We start from the raw sequence: 22048 nt of genomic DNA, 5'->3' as shown, positions 1-22048 counted from the left end.
TGAAAGATAACTTCCATAGGCAGCCTACTCTATTTCATTGAGACAGCACATATACTAGGCCTGGGCACTTGATCTCGCACGCCCAAATAGGAGAGGAGAGGTAAATGCCGACCACTCCCAATGATCTGCCCTCTACATCAATGCCCTCTAGCAGATGCTTGAAAAAAAATTTTCGATGGTAAATTAACAATGACTATGTCCGAATACCCATAAGAGCGTACTAAATAGTAGTTTTATAGTATGTGGAATTTCGAAAATAGTACTCCCAATGCATAATCTAATGCGTGATTGCGTTGACTCCAACCATTCGTTAATTTTGGTACAGCCCATCAATTTATCTGATTAGCAGGTGTTGTCAAACAGCTGAGTCGGAAAAGCTGAGTGAATTATTCTAGATCAAACGCTGAAATTATTATGCAGTTTAAGTATGTAGTAGGCTAGTATGGGTATTCAGATCCAGCCAATGTATATGTGTTTCAAGGAGGGATGGGATTTGAAATAATTTCCCTATTCATATAGTATCATACATCTTTGTCGGACATCCAGATATTTGAAAAAAGAGCAACATGTAATATTTTTGCATTGTAATTTCAGAAAATGTCTTCAATATACAGTGGGGCAAAAAAGTATTTTGTCAGCCACCAATTGTGCAAGTTCACCCACTTAAAAAGATGAGAGAGGCCTGTCATTTTCATCATAGGTACACTTCAACTATGACAGACAAAATGAGAAAAAAAATCCAGAAAATCACATTGTAGGATTTGTAATGAATTTATTTGCAAATTATGGTGGAAAATAAGTATTTGGTCAATAACAAAAGTTTATCTCAATACTTTGTTATATATCCTTTGTTGGCAGTGACAGAGGTCAAACGTTTTCTGTAAGTCTTCACAAGGTTTTCACACACTGTTGCTGGTATTTTGGCCCATTCCTCCATGCAGATCTCCTCTAGAGCAGTGATGTTTTGGGGTTGTTGCTGGGCAACACGGACTTTCAACTCCCTCCAAAGATTTTCTATTGGGTTAAGATCTGGAGACTGGCTAGGCCACTCCAGGACCTTGAAATGCTTCTTACGAAGCCACTCCTTCGTTGCCCGGGCGGTGTGTTTGGGATCATTGTCATGCTGAAAGACCCAGCCACGTTTCATCTTCAATTCCCTTGCTGATGGAAGGAGGTTTTCACTCAAAATCTCACGATACATGGCCCCATTCATTCTTTCCATTACATGGATCAGTCGTCCTGGTCCCTTTTCAGAAAAACAGCCCCAAAGCATGATGTTTCCACCCCCATGCTTCACAGTAGGTATGGTGTTCTTTGGATACAACTCAGCATTCTTTGTCCTCCAAACACGACGAGTTGAGTTTTTACCAAAAATTTCTATTTTGGTTTCATCTGACCATATGACAATCTCCCAATCTTCTTCTGGATCATCCAATTGCTCTCTAGCAAACCTCAGACGGGCCTGGACATGTACTGGCTTAAGCAGGGGGACACGTCTGGCACTGCAGGATTTGAGTCCCTAGCGGCGTAGTGTGTTACTGATGGTAGGCTTTGTTACTTTGGTCCCAGCTCTCTGCAGGTCATTCACTAGGTCCCCCCGTGTGGTTCTGGGATTTTTGCTCACCATTCTTGTGATCATTTTGACCCCACGGGGTGAGACCTGCGTGGAGCCCCAGATCGAGGGAGATTATCAGTGGTCTTCTATGTCTTCCATTTCCTAATAATTTCTCCCACAGTTGATTTCTTCAAACCAAGCTGCTTACCTATTGCAGATTCAGTCTTCCCAGCCTGGTGCAGGTCTACAATTTTGCTTCTGGTGTCCTTTGACAGCTATTTGGTCTTGGCCATAGTGGAGTTTGGAGTGTGACTGTTTGAGGTTGTGGACAGGTGTCTTTTATACTGATAACAAGTTCAAACAGGTGCCATTAATACAGGTAACAAGTGGAGGACAAAGGAGCCTCTTAAAGAAGAAGTTACAGGTCTGTGAGAGCTAGAAATCTTGCTTGTTTGTAGGTGACCAAATACTTATTTTCCACCATAATTTGCAAATAAATTCATTAAAAATCCTACAATGTGATTTTCTGGATTTTTTTTCTCATTTTGTCTGTCATAGTTGAAGTGTACCTATGATGAAAATTACAGGCCTCTCTCTTCTTTTTAAGTGGGAGAACTTGCACAATTAGTGGCTGACTAAATATTTCTTTGCCCCACTGTATCTAAAGTAATAGTGAAATGATAGTGTTTCGCAATAGTTTCCCCCTGGAAATGTTCAATTGGGCCCACACAAAATTGCATTCTAATGGTTTAGTCTACTTATTGGTCAACAAAAAGAAGGCTCTTGTTGTCGCATTGACTGGGCCTGAGCCGCACACTAACGGTTTGTCTGTGGCACAATCAGTTAGTGCATGGAGCCACTCAAATTGACTGGAGCCACTCTAGATGGTAGACCGTAGAAAGCTATTTGCTTTGGTTTTTGAGATGATTGATCTTGTCCAGAGAGGAGCTGGTTTTTATATATTATATATTTATATTCTTCTGAACACATTTCTGTTTGTTGGCAGTGTCAAAAAAAATTAAGTATTCTTCTAAATACTTTTATGTTTGCTAGCTGGACAGGCAAACACCACTGGGTACTAATCTGTAAACCAATTGAAACTTGTGTCTTATACATGGTACTATCTCTGCTGATCATGTCTGCCAATCACATTATCCGCATCTAAGGTAGTAGACATCTGGTGAGTTCTGTCCGACAAGTTGCTATCAGGTAAAGTATTTTTTATTTATCTGTAATCTAACTAGTTAGAAATGTGATATCATCAATGCAATCTGTAAATAGAGTCCCAACTGAGAATGCAGCAACCTTGGTAATGTAGCTAGCTTGCTAGTTAGCCAGTTACAACAAGTAGATATGTTGCTAGCTAGCAGGGGCAGATAGCTTTATCACTAGCTAGCATGTTATTCTGGGACAAGGAGCGTTTTAGCTATCAGTTTATTCTAGGGCTGTCCCCGACAAAAAAGTATCTTGGTCGACTGAGAGTAGTCTGATCTTCCGACCAATCGATTAGTCGAAATGTTAAACAGTGTATTTTTCCATATACATATTATTTACCCCTTTGCCCTCAGAACAGCCTCAATTTGTCGGAGCAAGGTGTCAAAAGCATCCCACTGGGATGCTGGCCCACTCCAATACTTCCCACAATTGTAAAGTTGGCTGGATTTCCTTTGAGTGTTGGACCATTCTTGATACACACAGGAAACTGTTGATTGTGGAAAAACCCAGCATCGTTGCAATTCTTGACACAAACCGGTGCGCCTGGCACCTACTACCATACCCCTTTGAAAAGGCACTTAAATCTTTTGTCTTGCCCATTCACCCTCTGAATGGTACACATACACAATCCATGCCTCAATTGTCTCAAGGCTTAAAAATTATTCTTTAAAAGGATCCACCCCGTTTTTTTTCAATTTTCGCCTAAAATAACATACCCAAATCTAACTGCCTGTAACTCAGGCCCTGAAGCAAGGGTATGCATATTCTTGGTTCCATTTGAAAGGAAACAATTTGAGGTTTGTGGAAATGTGATAGGAATGTAGGAGAATATAACACAATAGATCTGGTAAAATATAATACAAAGAAAAAACAACCGTTCTAGTTTTTTGTTTTTGTACCATTATCTTTGAAATACAAGAGAAAGGCCATAATGTATTATTCCAACCCAGCTGCAATTTAGATGTTGGCCACTAGATGGCAGCAGTGTGTGTGTGTGCAAAGTTTTAGACTGATCAAATGAACCATTGCATTACTGTTCAAAATGTTGTATCAAGACTGCCCAAATGTGCCTAATTTGTTTATTAATAACTTTTCATGTTCAAAGCTGTGCACTCTCCTCAAACAATAGCATGGTATTATTTCACTGTAATAGCTACTATAAATTGGACAGGTCAGATATGTCTATATCCTGGAAAATGTTATTGTTACTTACAACCTCATGCTAATCGCATTAGCCTACGTTAGCTCAACCGTCCCGTGGAAGGGACACCGATCCCGAAGCCTGTCTCATCACTTTCATCTACACTGATTGAAGTAGATTCAACAAGTGATCATAGCTTTCATTTGGATTCACCTGGACAGTCTATGTCTTTGAAAGAGCAGGTGTTCTAAATGTTTTATATACTCAGTGTATGTAATGGGGAATTGATAGAATCTAACAATTAAATGGCAAACAATTCACACAATGAAGTTATGAAACAATGAATGCGTTCAAAATGGCGGGCGAGAACGCATTCTGGAGAGAGACGTGCCTTGTGCATTTTATCCACACTCCCCTTCTTCTTGGACCGTGTCATCCCTGCGGCTTCCACGATGGATTAGTTCACTGAGACAGACTGAATCAGAAAGGTGTGTGCCATTAAATAGAAAAATCTATTTGCAGCTGCTCAGCTAAAATAATCTTGGTCGATCAACAGCCTATTGACCAAACAATTGACCAGTTGACTAAATGGGGTCAGCCCTAGTTTATTCTAAGTAATAATTCAAGACTACAAAAACCTTTAAAATCATAAACTACATTCCTTAGCCGTGATTAATTATTTTATTCATTCTTGTCTCTCACTTTTGTCTCTATTCAGCTCTCCAGTGTCCTGCTCCCAGAGATCAACCAAGTGCTATTCACCAAGCCTGGGCTGATTTACTCACCTGTGAGGAGAACCATCCTACTACAGTTTGAACTAGCCCTGCCGTCACTACTTAGACATTGGGACCACATATGCATTTGCCTGTTGTATTTCCTTTGTGGATTTTGTTTTACACAGTCGAGTGCCTTTTGGGTTGAAGAACACCAACTAATTTAGACTTAAAGTCTAAATTGAATGTAGAATCAGTTTAACAGGTAACTATTGCTACTATTGTAACATTCAGCGGGGAGAATTATATTGTCTCCGTCAGGAGCCCATTCTTTTGCCATAGGTGTTAGAGTCCCCGTCTTTGGACCACACAAGCTTTAGATTGCATTCTGTTAAGGCACTTCTCTCTCTTGACATCGGTCAGCTACATTGGTGACCAGGGAGGGACCCTTTCGATATGCCTATGGGGCCTGGGCACACAAATGCTCCTAGAGAAAAGGGGGAATAGTGAAGCAGGTGTTTATGACAGTTCTACAGTCTCCATCAGAGGCCCAGGCTTTTGGCATATATCATAAAGCTTTAATTTCTGTACTGCAACATTGTAAGATTGTGCCCTTCATGGCACTTAATATACATTGATTGGTAGGTTACTCAATATTTAGATACTTCAAATCCGGCCCCAGACACCTTTGCTATTTGTCTCCGTACTCAATAAATGGGGACACACTATTTGTGACATTTAAAAAAATTATATTTCTTATTTTTACCTTTATTTAACAAGGCAAGTCAGTTAAGAGCAAATTCTTATTTTCAATGACGGCCTAGGAACAGTGGGTTAACTGCCTGTTCAGGGGCAGAACGACAGATTTGTACCTTGTCAGCTCAGGGGTTTGAACTTGCAACCTTCCGGTTACTAGTCCAACGCTCTAACCACGGTGTTCTTTGTTCGAATGTATAGTGCCTTCAGAAAGTATTTACACCCCTTGACTTTTTCCAAAGTTTGTTGTGTTACAGCCTTAATTTAAAATGGATTAAATTGCGATTTTTGTCACTGGTTTATACACAATACCCCTATAATGTCAAAGTGGAATTATGTCATTAGAATTTTTTTTACAAACTTATAAAAAATGAAAAGCTGAAATGTCTTGAGTCAATAAGTATTCCAAACTTTTGTTATGGCAAGCCTAAATAAGTTTAGGTAAGTTTAAGAGTAGAAATGTGCTTAACAAGTCACATAATAAGTTGTATAGACTCACTCTGTGTGCAATCATTTTGTTTAACTTGATTTTTGAATCTGATGATTTTGTAATTAAAATGTTTATGTTGTCTTGCAGATTAATTGGAAATGGTCATCTTTCTGCTTTGTATGCCTAGGCCTACCTATTAAAAACATATTTGTCGTACTATTTACACACACTCAAAATTCGCTGCTTCATCTTCAGTAGCCTACCTCTCCTCTTCTAGATGGGCGTGTGAGATCAAGTGTGAATACGGAAAGTATTCAGACCCCTTGACCTTTTCCAAATTTTGTTAGGTTACAGTCTTATTCTAAAACGGATAAAAACATAATCATCAATCTACACACAATACCCCATAATGACAAAGCAAAAACAAGCTTTTAGAAATTTTTGCAAATATATATAAAAAAATTAATATGAAATATGACATTTACATAAGTATTCAGACCCGTTACACAGTAATGTGCTTTGTTGAAGCACCTTTGGCAGTGATTACAGCCTCAAGTTTTCTTGGGTATGATGCTTCAATCTTGGTGCAGTTGTATTTAGGGAGTTTCGCCCATTCTTCTCTGCAGATCTTCTCAAGCTCTGTCAGGTTGGATGGGGAGCGTTGCTGCACAGCTACAGTGTCTTCAGAAAGTATTCAGACCCATTGAGTTTTTTCACATTTTGTTACGTTACAGCCTTATTCTAGAATGTATTCAATTGTTTTTTCCTCTTATCAATCTACACACAATACCCCATAATGATAAAGCAAAAGAAGGTTTTTAGAAATTGTTGGTATTTATTAAAAATACAGTACCAATCAAAAGTTTGGACACACCTACTCATTCAAGGGTTTTTCTTTATTTAGACTATTTTCTACATTGTAGAATAATAGTGAAGACATCAAAACTATGAAATAACACATTTCAGTTCAATGCGTTCAGTTGTACAACTGACTAGGTATTCCATTCCCCTTTTCCTTCACTCTGCGATACAACTCATCCCAAACCATCTCAACCATGATTGTGTAGGCCAGGTCATCTGATGCAGCATTCCATTACTCTCCTTCTTGGTCAAATAGCCCTTACACAGCCTGGAGGTGTGTTGGGTCATTGTCCTGTTGAAAATCAAATGATAGATGGGATGCTGTGGTGTGCCTAGAATTCTAAATAAACCTTGAATCCAGCAAAGCACCCTCACATCTCCTCCTCCATGCATCACGGTGGGAACCATACATGCGGAGGTCATCCATTCACCTAAGGCATGGCTGTTGAAACCAAAATATTTGGACTCATCAGACCAAAGGACAGATTTCCACCGGTCTACTGTCCATTGCTCGTGTTTCTTGGTCTCTTCTTCTTATTGGTGTCCTTTAGTAGTGGTTTCATTGATTTTGAGATGTGTCTGTTACTTGAACTCTGTGAAGCATTTATTTGAGCTGCAATTTTTGAGGCTGGTAGCTCTACTGAACTTATTCTCTGCAGCAGAGGTAACTCTGGGTCTTCCTTTCCTGTGGCGGTCCTCATGAGAGCCAGTTTCATCATAGCGCTTGATGGTTTTGCGACTACACATGAAGAAACTTTCAAAGTCTTTGAAATTTTCCAGATTGACTGACCTTCATGTCTTAAAATAATGATGGTCTGTAATTTCTCTGCTTATTTGAGCTATTCTTTCCATAATAGGACTATCTTCTGTATACCACCCCTATCTTGTCACAACACAAATTGGCTCAAACACAATAAGAAGGAAAGAAATTCCACAAGGCACACCTGTTAATTGAAATGCATTCCAAGTGACTACCTCATGAGGCTGGTTGAGAAAATGCCAAGAGTGTGCAAAGCTGTTGTCACGTTCTGACCATAGTTATGTTATTTTATTCTTTGTTTTAGTATGGTTGGGGTGGGCAGTCTATGTTTGATTTTCTATGTTGGTTTTTGTGTTCGGACTAGTATGGTAAACAGAGGCAGGTGTCGTTAGTTGTCTCTGATTGAGAATCATACTTAGGTAGCCTGGGTTTCCCTGTTGGTTTGTGGGTGTTTGTTTCCATGTGAGTGTTTGGGCCACACGGTACTGTTTCGGTTTTGTAAATTCACGTTGTCATTTATTGTTTAGTGTTCTGAGTTTGAATTAAATATCATCATGAACACTTACCACAGTGCACTTTGGTCTGATCCTTACTCCTCCTCAGACGAAGAGGAGGAAATCCGTTACAGCTGTCAAGGCAAAGGGTGCTACTTCGAAGAATCTCAAATATAACATATATATTGATTTAACACTTTTTTTAGTTACTACATGATTCCATATTTCTTAGTGCATAGTTTTGATGTAGAAAATAGTAAAAATAAAGAAAAACCTTGGAATGAATAGGTGTGTCCAAACTTTTGACTGGTACTGTAAAAAATGTTGGGGAGTTTCTCCCATTCCTCTCGGCAGATCCTTTCAAGCTCTGTCAGGTTGGATGGGGAGCTTTGCTGCACAGCTATTTTCAGATCTCTCCATAGATGTTCGATTGGGTTGAAGTCCGTGGTCTGGGGAGCCACTCAAAGACATTCAGAGACTTGTGCCGAAGCCACTCCTGCATTGTTTTGGCTGGAACATTCCGGGATTGTTCCGATGGCATTGAGGAGTACACCACATCAGTCATTGGCTTTATCAATAAGCGCATCAGGACGTCGTCCCCACAGTGACTCCCAACCAGAAGCCATGGATTACAGGCAACATTCACACTGAGCTAAAGGATAGAGCTGCCGGTTTCAAGGTGCGGGACTCTAATCCGGAAGCTTATAAGAAATCCCGCTATGCCCTGTGACGAAATATCAAACAGGCAAAGCGTCAATACAGGGCTAAGATTGAATCTTACACCACCGGCTCTGATGCTCGTCTTTTGTGGCAGGGCTTGCAAACTTTTACAGACTACAAAGGGAAGCACAGCCACGAGCTGCCCAGTGACACGAACCTACCAGACAAGCAACACTGAGGCATGCATGAGAGCATCAACTATTCCGGATGACTGTGTGATCACGCTCTCCGTAACCGACGTGAGTAATACCTTTAAACAGGTCAACATTCACAAGGCTGCGGGGCCAGACGGATTACCAGGACGTGTGCTCCAGGCATGTGCTGACCAACTGGCAGGTTTCGTCACTGACATTTTCAACATGTTCCTGATTGAGTCTGTATACCTACATGTTTCAAGCAACCACCATAGTCCCTGTGCTCAAGAATACAAAGGCAACCTGCCTAAATGACTACAGACCCGTAGCACTCACGTCCGTAGCCATGAAGTGTTTGGAAAGGCTGGTAATGGCTCACATCAACACCCACTCCAATTTGCATACCGCCCAAACAGACCCACAGATGATGCTCTCTCTATTGCACTCCACACTGCCCTTTCCCACCTGGACAAAAGGAACACCTATGTGAGAATGCTATTCATTGACTACAGCTCAGAGTTCAACACCATAGTACCCTCATCATTAAGCTAAGGATCCTGGGACTAAACACCTCCCTCTGCAACTGGATCCTGGACTTCCTGACGGGCTGCCCCCCAGGTGGTGAGGGTAGGTAGCAACACATCTGCCACGCTGATCCTCAACACTAGAGCCTCTCAGAGGTGCATGCTCAGTCCCCTCCTGTACTCCCTGTTCACCCACGACTGCATGGCCAGGCACGACTCCAACACTTCATTAAGTTTGCAGAAAACACAACAGTGGTAGGCCTGATCACCGACAACGACGAGACAGCCTATAGGGAGGAGGTCAGAGACCTGGTCGGGTGGTGCCAGAATAACAACCTATCCCTCAACATAACCAAGACTAAGGAGATGATTGTGGACTACAGGAAAAGGAGGACTGAGCACACCCGATCGACAGGGCTGTAGTGGAGCAGGTTGAGAGCTTCAAGTTCCTTGATGTCCACATCACCAACAAACGAACATGGTCCAAGCACCCCAAGACAGTAGTGAAGAGGGCACAACAAAACCTATTGTTTAACCCCCTCAGGAAACTAAAAAGATTTGGCATGGGTCCTCAGATCCTCAAAATGATCTACATCTGCAACATCGAGAGCATCCTGACTGGTTACATCACTGTCTGGTGTGGCAATTGCTCGGCCTCCGACCACAAGGCACTACAGAGGGTAGTGCGTATGGCCCAGTACATCACTGGGGCTAAGCTGCCTGCCATCCAGGACCTCTACACCAGGTGGTGTGAGAAGAAGGCCCTAAAAATTGCCGAAGACCCCAGCCACCCCAGTCATAGACTGTTCTCTCTACTACCGCATGGCAAGCGGTACTGGAGTGCCAAGTCTAGGACAAAAAGGCTTCTCAACAGTTTTTACCACCAAACCATAAGACTCCTGAACAGGTAATCAAGTGGCTACCCGGACTATTTGCATTGTGTGCACACCCCCCAAGCCCTCTTTTACGCTGCTGCTACACTCTGTTTATCATATATGCATAGTCCCTTTAACCATATCTACAGTTGAAGTCAGAAGTTTACATAAACTTATGTTGGAGTCATGAAAACTCGTTTTCAACCACTCCACACATTTCTTGTTTACAAACTAGAGTTTTAGCAAGTCGGTTAGGACATCTACTTTGTACATGACACAAGTAATTTATGCAACAATTGTTTACAGACAGATTATTTAACTTATAATTCACTGTATCACAATTCCAGTGAGTCAGAAGTTTACATACACTAAGTTGACTGTGCATTTAAACAGCTTGGAAAATTCCAGAAAATTATGGAATGGCTTTAGAAGTTTCTGATAGGCTAACTGACATCATTTGAGTCAATTGGAGGTGTACTTGTGGATGTATTTCAAGGCCTACCTTCAAACTCAGTGTCACAAGAATTTTCAATCCCAATGTTGATAACTAAACAATTATTTAAGCTTTGACCAATCCCCGAGGTTTGTAAGACCCTGGATTTAATAATAATTAGGCAAAGACTCAGCTTCTGCAAAAGGTCCGTAAGGTTTATTCAGAGAACGTTCTAAAGTCCAAAATGCAAAGACATGTCATTTTATAACTCCCACCCCCCACCTATTTACATGCACACACAGACACACAAACAGTAGGTGGGCTGTATCTTTCCCCACAGTCCTACTTACATGGACACACAGACACACAAACAGTAGGTGGGCTGTATCTTTCCCCACAGTCCTACTTACATGCACACACAGACACACAAACAGTAGGTGGGCTGTATCTTTCCCCACAGTCCTACTTACATGGACACACAGACACACAAACAGTAGGTGGGCTGTATCCTTCCCCACAGTCCACATTCCTCGTTTATCACTACCAAGCTGGCAGTTCCATGCAGTTCCGTTCCCTCCCTCCCTAGATTAGAGGGACCTTGGAAGGAGCCTCTTTCCTGTTGTCCTTTGTTGTCTCAACTCTCACACCACTACACAGCAACACACATATTATGGAATTAATTTCAGGGTGGAATCCTTTAGTTATTACTTTAAACATATAAATTCCCTTATCACTCAGTGCCTCTTTGCTTGGCATCATGAGAAAATCAAAAGAAATCAGCCAAAACCTCAGAAAAAAATTGTAGACCTCCACAAGTCTGGCTCATCCTTGGGAGCAATTTCCAAACGCCTGAAGGTACCACATTCATCTGTACAAACAATAGTTCGCAAGTATAATCACCATGGGACCACACAGCCGTCAAACCACTCAGGAAGGAGACTTGTTCTGTCTCCTAGAGATGAACGTACTTTGGTGCAAAAAGTGCAAATCCCAGAACAACAGCAAAGGTCCTTGTGAAGATGCTAGAGGAAACAGGTACAACATATCTATATCCACAGTAAAACGAGTCCTATACCGACATAACCTGAAAGGACGCTCAGCAAGGAAGAAGCCACTGCTCCAAAACCGCCATAAAAAAGCCAGACTACAGTTTGCAACTGCACATGGGGACAAAGATGGTACTTTTTGGAGAAATGTCCTCTGGTCTGATGAAACAGAAATAGAACTGTTTGGCCATAATGGCCATCGTTATGTTTGGAGGAAAAAGGGGGAGGCTTGCAAGTTGAAGAACACCATCCCAACAGTGAAGCACGGGGGTGGCAGCATCATGTTGTGGGGGTGCTTTGCTGCAGGAGGGACTGGTGCACTTCACAAAATAGATGGCATCATGAGGCAGGAAGATTATGTTGATATGTTGAAGCAACATCTCAAGACATCAGTGGGGAAGTTAAAGCTTGGTCGCAAATGGGTCTTCCAAATGATATTAGCTAGCTAGCTAGCTAACATTATCTAGCTAATGATTTGCCTAGTTAAATAATGGTTCTAAAATGTTTTTAAATGAGACCTCTGTCACAAACCTGTATTCATGACTCATGAACATACTTGCTACTAGCAAACAAGCAAATGCACTGTACAATGCTTCTCATGTTGCTCATTATTTAACATAAAATTGGAACATTCATGCTAAAGCTAGCATTAGAAGCTAGGCTATCTGTTAGCTAACCCTCTACTAGCCTAAGCCTAGCCTTAGTTGACATGAAAATATGAAAGTGAAAATCTTTCCAGACTTACCAAACAAATGGTCCTCCTTGGAATAGAGATTAGTGCAGTTAAATCCTGAACAAGCCATGCTTTTTAAAATTTTTATTTTATTTTACCTTTATTTTACTAGGCAAGTCAGTTAAGAACAAATTCTTATTTTCAATGACGGCCTAGGAACAGTGGGTTAACTGCCTGTTCAGGGGCAGAATCAAAACTGTATCCCATACCCGAAGAACAAACACTGGGAAGTGGTGCGATCATAAAAATAGATCTGATATAAACACTATCAGCCTGTAGGCAAGGAGGAGACTGGAACATCTTTCCCACGGATTGCAATGACCATATAAGTTCTAGCTCTTCTTCTCTACACAAGATTGTGACGTCAAAACTAGCTGCCGGTAGCAAAAACAATTATCCTCATATCCTCATTTCAGTGTGGGATTTTAAAGTAAATGGTTCAAGGATATACATCTGGTTAAATAGAAGCAAATATTCATACATGATTATGTTACAAAAAAATATTGACCACGAAGATCGCCATACTCCCATTGATTATAATGGGGTATCCTGTTTCCTGGAAACAATTGCTTCTTAAAAACTTCTTGCGACTCTCAAACCCGGATCTGGGAGCGTAATCATCGCCTCAAACTAATTAGCATAACGCAGCGGACATAAATATCCCTAGAAAATCTTCCTATTCATGAAAATCACAAATGAAATATATTGAGACACAGCTTAGCCTTTTTTTAATCAAACTCATCTCAGATTTTCAAAATATGCTTTTACAGCCAATGCTAGACAAGCATTTGTGTAAGTTTATCCTAGCATAGCATTATGCCCTGCTAGCAGCAGGCAACATTTTCACGAAAATAAGAAAAGCAATCAAATTAAATAATTTACCTTTGAAGAACTCCGGATGTTTTCACTCAGGAGACTCCCAGTTAGATAGCAAATGTTCCTTTTTTTCCCAAAAATATTATTTTTGTAGGCGAAATAGCTCCCGTTTGTTCTTCACGTTTGGTTGAGAAATCGACCGGAAAATGCGGTCACTACAACGCCAAACTTTTTTTCAAAATTTAGCTCCATAATATCGACAGAAACATGGCAAACGTTGTTTAGAATCAATCCTCAAGGTGTTTTTCACATATCTATTCGATAATATATCCACCGGGACAATTGGTTTCTCATTAGAAGCGATTGGAATAATGGTTACTTCTGTACTTTACGCAAGATTTTCTGCAGGAGCCATCATGTGACCACTTGCTCAATGTGGTCCCTTACGGCTATTCTTCAACATAAATGCGTAAAAAGACGTCACAATGCTGTAGACACCTTGGGGAATACGTAGAAAACGTAAGCTCATTCGTAGCCCATTCACAGCCATATAAGGAGTCATTGGCATGCAGCGCTTTCAAAATATGGGGCACTTCCTGATTGGATTTTTATCTGGGTTTCGCCTGTAACATCAGTTCTGTTGCACTCACAGACAATATCTTTGCAGTTTTGGAAACGTCAGAGTGTTTTCTATCCAATGCTGTCAATTATATGCATAATCGAGCATCTTGTCGTGACAAAATATCCTGTTTAAAACGGGAATGTTTTTTATCCAAAAATAAAATACCGCCCCCAGAGTTCCAAGAGATTTTAACCACCACATTTGGTCCTCCTGCAGACGAGTTGTGGTGTTAGCATTTTACACTTTTTGTGAAAGGGAGAGATGAGAACAGAACTTTGTTGGTAAATGCATCAACCGAATGGGACCGGCTAGAGTATTATTTAGGGACAATGAGGGGACATTGGGAGCTGCTTTTGAGAAGAAACAACAAAGTGAATGGGCTGGGGGGCTAAAGAAGGTGTGAAAAGTCTTTGGAAGGCAGTTCTTACACTGTATGAATTGGTTTGTATGGGAGATTGAGGCGGCATGGCACCTCAATCGCTCTCATACACAACAATACATTTACTGTCTAAGCACAACCCTGCACAATCAAAACTCCCTATCTCATCTCATCACAATACTATCTGTTAACCTCCCCTAGCCCATTGACAGATCATTCTTGTCAATAGTAGCCCTTTGCAGGGGAATTTTGTATTGTGTCTTGAGAATCTGCTGAGAGAAGAATGAGGTGGTTGTGTCATTACTCTTGTTGTCTTGATGTTTTATCTTTCAGTGTCCCTTGTGGGTTTCTGTCTCACAATGCTGTTACGCTCCATAACTGCAAGGTGTGTCCACTCTAGAGGTCAACCGATTAAGCAGAATGGCCGGAAATCTGTATTTTTGGGCACCGATTTGTCCAATTTATTTATTTATTTAATCTTTATTTAACTAGGCAAGTCAGTTAAGAACACATTCTTATTTCCAATGACGGCCTAGGAAGGTGGGTTAACTGCCTTGTTCAGGGGCAGAACGACAGATTTTCACCTTGTCAGCTCAGGGGATGCAATCTTGCAACCTTACAGTTAACTAGTCCAACGCTATAACGACCTGCCTCTCTCGTTGCACTCCACAAGGAGACTGCCTGTTACGCGAATGCAGTAAGCCAAGGTAAGTTGCTAGCTAGCATTAAACTTATCTTATTAAAACAATCAATCAATCATAATCACTAGTTAACTACACATGGTTGATGATATTACTAGATATTATCTAGCGTGTCCTGCGTTGCATATAATCTGACTGAGCATACGAGTATCTAAGTATCTGACTGAGCGGTGGTAGGCAGAAGCAGGCAAACATTCATTCAAGCAGCACTTTCTTTGTGTTTTGCCAGCAGCTCTTCGTTGCACTTTTACTTTCTTCTCCAACACTTTGTTTTTGCATTATTTAAACCAAATTCAACATGTTTCATGATTTATTTGAGGCTAAATTGATTTTATTGATGTATTATATTAAGTTAAAATAAGTGTTCATTCAGTATTGTTGTAATTGTCATTATTACAAAGAAAAAATATTTAAAAATCGACCGATTAATCGGTATCTGCCTTTTTGGTCTTCCAATAATCGGTATCGGCATTGAAAAATCATAATCGGTCGACCTCTAGTCCACTCCCTCATGCTTATGCACCCAAAATGACACACGGCTGAGAGTCAGACTCGGCCAACGTCATGTGGTCCGATTCTTGGCTGCCTTCGGCAGTATTACTTATGGCTAGGATGTGGGAATGTAGTTCGGTCCGATTCCGGTGAGTTATCTGGCCCAAATGTATTACTTGGGGCTCGGGCCTATTGGGGCTACTCTCTGGCAGATGATTACACTGGCTGCTTTATAGAATTAACATGTCATTATATATTGTTCCATATTTCTCATTGTTTAAATTCTTTAATATAGTAATGACTGTATGCCGTGGTAGAGCCATAACATTTTTGACATGCGTTTTTCTGGATTTTTGTTGTTGTTATTCTGTCTCTCACTGTTCAAATAAACCTACCATTAAAATTATAGGCTGATAATTTCTTTGTCAGTGGGCAAACGTACAAAATCAGCAGGGGATCAAATACTCCTCCCCCCTGTATGTAAATGTAATATTTGATATTTTTAAGAAATGTGCAGAAATGCTTTTTGCTTTGTCATTGTTTTTTTTTTGTTGCTTTGTCATTATGCGGTATTGTGTGTAGATTGATGAGAGAGAAAAAATACTTTAAACAATTTTAGAATAAGTCTGTAACGTAACAAAATGTGGAAAAAGTCAAGGGGTCTGAATGCTTTCCGAAGACACTGTAACAGTGCCTGTCTTGAATGGAGTAGCCAAGCTGGCCAGCTATAGCTAGATAGGCAAAATGTGGTCCCACCTCCCCTGTTGGTTGCTCGTTGTAGCATACACCTTCTCATTTCTTTTAGCTTTAAATTCCATGATTTCATTCCACCTTGCATTGCATTCGTGAACTCTCTCTACACTTGTTACACATTGAGACCCTTTGTTGTGGGACAAAGTGCATGTCACAAAAACTACATTGAAAAGTAAATGTTTTATTAAATTAATAATTTCAAATGTCAATGTATGTACTTGTATGTAACAATGTCACATGGATATTTTAATGTAATTCAGAAAAAATACTTTTCAGTGTTGAAATAGGCCTGTAATTTTATTTTGCGCAAAGACTGATATTCACTCGATTTGTATATTCAACTAACAGTGCACATCTCTAGTTTTAAGGAGTCTAAAATAAATGTTTGGCTCCCCGTTCCATGGGGGTTCTGAAACCATGTGTATCCACTCGAATTCACCAGATTTTTTTGTCAATAGACCGTCAAAGGAAATCTGGCAAAACTTCAATCTTCCCAATATGTGTATGCAGGATAAGGCATACGCCAAAGACAAGCTCAAAGCCCTGTATGCTGAGCTGAGCTTCAGCCGGTCCAAGGTCCAATGTGACATTCCCAAACTGCGAGAGGAGCTCCAGACTGCAACAGGGTCTCCCAGGGATGAGGGCAGGGGCGGCGACGGCTCCAATTCTGCTCAGGCTTACGGTAAGACATGCACACACAAACACCCCCACCCCACACAGTGCAACCTCTTCACACTCATATGTGCACACCTGCATGCACACGGAAGAATAATCCTACTGGCATGTATAGTGACTTAGGACTTCTCTCTATGCATACACTGTAGACATAGTGAAGTTGACAAGCAACCCTGAGTTCCTGAAGAAGGAGAGGTCGACACTCACCAGGCAAATCAGAGGGGTCAGGTCAAAGGTGAGAGGTCAGGGGCGAGGTACAGTGCCTTGCAAAAGTATTCATCCCCCTTGGCAAGTTTCCTATTTTTTTGCATTACAACCTGTAATTTAAATGGATTTTAATTTCATGTAATGGACATACTGAACATAGTCCAAATTGGTGAAATGGAAAAAAAATACTTGTTTCAAAAAATTCAAAAAATAAATAAATTCAAAAGTGGTGCGTGCATATGTATTCACCCCCTTTGCTATGAAGCTCCTAAATTAGATCTGGTGCAAACAATTACCGTCAGAAGTCACATAATTAGTTAAATAAAGTCCACCTGTGTGCAATCTAAGTGTCACATGATCTCAGTATATACACCAGTATATACACCTGTTCTGTTCTGAAAATCCCCAGAGTCTGGAACACCACTAAGCAAGGGGCACCACCAAGCAAGTGGCACCATGAAAACCAAGAAGCTCTCCACACAGGTCAGGGACAAAGTTGTGGAGAAGTACAGATCAGGGTTGGGTTATAAAATAATATCTGAAACTTTTAACAACCCACGGTGCACCATTAAATCCATTATTAAAAAATTGAAAGAATATGGCACCACAACAAACCTGCCAAGAGAGGGCCGCCCACCAAAACTCACGGACCAGGCAAGGAGGGCACTAAAATCAGAGAGGCAACAAAGAGACCAAAGATAACCCTGAAGGAGCTGCAAAGCTCCACAGCGGAGATTGGAGTATCTGTCCATAGGACCACTTTAAGCCGTACACTCAACAGAGCTGGGCTTTACGGAAGAGTGGCCAGACAGAAGCCATTGATTAAAGAAAAAAATAACCAAACACGTTTAATGTTTGCCAAAAGGCATGTGGGAGACTCCCCAAACATATGGAAGAAGGTACTCTGGTCAGATGAGACTAAAATGTAGCTTTTTGGCCATCAAGAAAAATGCTATGTCTGGCGCAAACCCAACACCTCTCATCACCCTGAGAAAACCATCCCCACATTGAAGCATGGTGGTGGCAGCATTATACTGTGGGAATGTTTTTCATCAGCAGGGACTGGGAAACTGGTCAGAATTGAAGGAATGATGGATGGCGCTAAATACAGGGACATTCTTGAGGGAAACCTGTTTGTCTTCCAGTGATTTGAGACTGGGACGAAGGTTCACCTTCCAGCAGGACAATGACCCTAAGCATAATGATAAAGCAACACTCGAGTGGTTTAAGGGGAAACATTTAAATGTCTTGGATTGGCCTATTTAAAGCCCAGACCTCAATCCAATTGAGAATCTGTGGTATGACTTAAAGATTGCTGTGTACCAGTGGAACCCATCCAACTTGAAGGAGCTGGAGCAGTTTTGCCTTAACCTCTCTAGGGTATGCCAACATCCAGTGAGATTTCAGAGCGCCAAATTCAAATACAGAAATACTCAATATAAAAATTCAGAAAAGATACAACTATTTTACATAGATTTAAAGATTAACTTCTTGTGAATCCAACCACGTTGTTAGATTTCAAAAATGCTTCACGGCGAAAGCATACCTTACAATTATTTGAGAACATAGCCCAGCAGACAAATCATTACAAACAGTAACCAGCCAAGTAGAAGAGTTACACAAGTCAGAAATAGAGATAAACTTAATCCCTTACCTTTGATGATCTTCATATGGTTGCACTCAGAAGACATTCATTTATTCAATAAATGTTCCTTTTGTTCGATAAAGTCTCTCTTTATATCCGAAAACCTCTGTTTTGTTCACGTGTTTTCTTCAGTAATCCACAGGCTCAAACGCAGTCACAACAGGCAGACAAAAACATCCAAATTGTATCCATAGAGTTCATAGAAACATGTCAAACGATGTTTATATTCAATCCTCAGGTTGTTTTTAGCCTAAATAATCGATAATATTTCAACCGGACAATAACGTTGTCAATGTAAAAGGTAAACAAGAAAGGTACTCTCTCGGTCGTGCGCATAAAAAGCTCTGTGACACGGCAGGGTCCACTCATTGACTGCTCTTACTCCCTCATTTTTTAGAATACAAGCCCAAAACAATTTCTAAAGTCTTTTGACATAGTGGAAGGCATAGGAACTGCAATTTGAGTCCTAAGTCAATGGATACTGTAATGGCATTGAATAGAAAACTACAACAGACAAAAAAATCCTACTTCCTGAATGTTTTTTTCTCAGTTCTGTTATACTCACAGACATTATTTTAACAGTTTTGGAAACTTTAGAGTGTTTTCTATCCAAATCTACTAATTATATGAATATCCTATATTCTGGACCTGAGTAGAAGAGCAGTTTAATTTGGGCACGCTTTTCATCCAAAATTCCAAATGCTGCCCCCTACCCTAGAGAAGTTCAAGAATGGGCAAAAATCCCAGTGGCTAGATGTGCCAAGCTTATAGAGACATACCCCAAGAGACTTGCAGCTGTAAATGCTGCAAAAGGTGGCTTTACAAAGTATTGACTTTGGGGGGATGAAGAGTTATGCACGCTCAAGTTTTCAATTTTTTTGTCTTATTTCTTGTTTGTTTCACTATACAAAATATTTTGCCTCTTCAAAGTAGTAGGCATGTTGTGTAAATCAAATGATTACAAACCCCCCAAAATGGCATTTTAATTCCAGGTTGTAAGGCAACAAAATAGGAAAAATGCCAAGGGGGTGAATACTTTCACAAGCCACTGTAACTTTCACTAAATCCCAATTTGATAACACTGCAATAACTAAATACAAAACACTGATCTTGTGCCTCATTTCTTCCTTTTTTTCCCATCTGTGTTGTCTCTTTGTCTGTCAGAGTCTGAAGGAGGGTCTTTCTGTCCAAGAGAGAATGAAGCTGTTTGAGCCCATGGACTAGAAGAAGATCTGATCTATTTTTTTTGTTGCTCATTCTTCAATGTGTGTGTGTGTATGTGTTTGTGTGGTGTTTGCCAATCGTGTGCAACAGTGCTAGTCTGAGTACAGGTCTCTTTAGAAACATTCCACTCCTTGCCACTCCTTGTCATTGCCAATCTTCATCTTTGGCAAATGACATAGAGTACAGGGAGTGGAATAGCTAAAGAGACTGGTACCCAGACTACTGCAGTGCTTGGCTTGTCTGTGATCTGTAGAGTGTACCATTGGTAGATTTTTAGAGCATTGATGTGGTGAGGTTGCAAGTATTGTGATTAACTATTTATTTATGTATGTATTATTACACAGACCAAAATATTGCACAGTTGTGCTAACTAATAAAAAGCTCTTACAGGGCTCAATGCACAATGTGTTTCTCTCCTCCTAGTCCACTTCACCACACCCGGACAGTGATGTGAACTGTTTAATTAAGACAAAACCAAATTCCCTATGTAAGAACACACTCAAATCTAAATACTGGTCATGTAAAAATGCATGGCTATGATTTTTTCAATGTATTTTAATACACTTGTGTCCTGTATTTTAGTGTTCCATATTATTAATAAAATGTTTTTTATTTGAATGTCAAAGTGTGTCTAAATAAATGTAATAAAACCATTTTTCTGTTTCCATCCTCTTTCTCCCAGTGGCCATGGTAACACCAGACCACAAGGTTTCCCTCTCGCAGCAGTCAGAGCATTCATTGGCATTCTCTCACTCACTCTCCTTATGGCGTTTGTTTTTCTCAATATGATGGGAAAATGAGGCCTCGCATCCCTTCCCCACAATTGATTTGGGATCCACTATTAAACTATAGTTCTGTAAACTACTTGAAAACAAGCAACGGTGGTGTCGTTTAGTGGTACGATCGTCCCATTGGAAGATTGTGTAGACATACATTATTAATAATCTATTCTACAGTGTTGTGGAGTAAACGTAATTTACTCACCTTCATTTTAAGTGAGCGTTTATCCACCTTTTACAGAAAAATGTATTGAACGTATAGGGAGCATAGCTTTTTTCACTGCAACCTGGGATCAGCAAATTTTTTACCACTACCCCACTGTTTCTACGCCAGCATCTAGCTGGCAGAGTAAATCTGAAATATCCTTTGTTTAAACTTTACAGCGACGCTATGGAAATTGAAACGTAACTGTCCCATCATATGAATTTGGCACATTTTTTGACTCACCATGGGTGATGTTGGTTCATCCTGATTCTCAGATGTATGCAGAGAGAAGAGGAAATTGGTCCCGGTGAGGAGGTGTCATTCACAGCATTTATGGTTTTAATAACTGCAGCAATTATGACTTTCATTGTGTAAATAATTCCAGAGTGCTCATATTCTTGAAGAATGTACTTTATGCTCACTGGTTTGAGACCACAATAATGTGCCGCTAACAACTTTATTAAAAATGCTGTGATTTTTTTTTACTGGATTATATTTGATGTTACCTTTATTTCAACAGGGAGTCCCACTGACAAAAAGGACAGGTGTCTTTCATAAGGCAGCCCTGCATTTTACAATTTCACACATTTGACAAAATACAAGAGAATACAAAAATACACACTTAAGAAAAACAATCACATTCCTCAACAAAGATGTCCTCAATCCATCTTTTGAACTGCCCGAGAGTCATTAATGTAACTAGATGCAAGGAACTTGTTATTCCATACATGGGGTGCAAAGGCAGTTTTTTCTATGTCTGGAGCAACAGATAAAACAGTATATTGTTGTATATAACATCATTACGCCACTACATATCCACAATGCAAAATGTATAACACCATCATACAACAATATTACAATGTACATGTGTGTGCTAGCGCTTGTGTGCGTATGTGTGTGTCTGTACCTTTGTGTGTGTCTCTTGTCGTGGAAGGATCAGAATTTGTTGGTAACATTTGTAAGATGTTTAATATTCATCAAATGTGTGCAAGTTACTTCCCATCAGAATGGTATTTTTGTGTAATTCTGATGTGAGGTTGCAGTTATCTGTTCTATGTCAAAACTAAGTTGCCTGGGCCGCTGAGAGGGGAGAGGTCAAAGTGTCATCATGTGTAAACATATCTTTTACTCCCTACTTTTCTCATGGGGGGGAAAGGAGG

At 40.4% G+C, this 22048-nt stretch overlaps 1 protein-coding gene across 3 annotated transcripts in view; it reads left to right on the top strand.

Moving 5' to 3' along the window:
* LOC112246418 (centrosome-associated protein CEP250-like) overlaps nt 1-20557 on the top strand; it is an 86967-nt gene extending 66410 nt beyond the window's left edge. For 2 of the 3 annotated variants that reach the window (XM_042327195.1, XM_024414730.2), the window contains exons 19-21: nt 16664-16835; nt 16978-17063; nt 19845-20557. In XM_042327195.1, coding sequence (XP_042183129.1) covers nt 16664-16835; nt 16978-17063; nt 19845-19904 — 318 coding nt within the window. In that variant the 3' untranslated portion in view covers nt 19905-20557. Of the gene's footprint in view, nt 1-4629; nt 5432-16663; nt 16836-16977; nt 17064-19844 lie in introns of those variants that run through there. The other variant, XM_042327196.1, reaches the window with a different exon arrangement.
* Nucleotides 20558-22048: the final 1491 nt, after the last annotated feature.

The sequence above is a fragment of the Oncorhynchus tshawytscha genome, linkage group LG09, assembly GCF_018296145.1.
Source record: "Oncorhynchus tshawytscha isolate Ot180627B linkage group LG09, Otsh_v2.0, whole genome shotgun sequence".
NCBI classification, from domain to species: domain Eukaryota; kingdom Metazoa; phylum Chordata; class Actinopteri; order Salmoniformes; family Salmonidae; genus Oncorhynchus; species Oncorhynchus tshawytscha.
The sequence above is the reverse complement of the archived record's forward strand: the minus strand, read 5'-3'. Positions and strand labels throughout refer to the sequence as shown.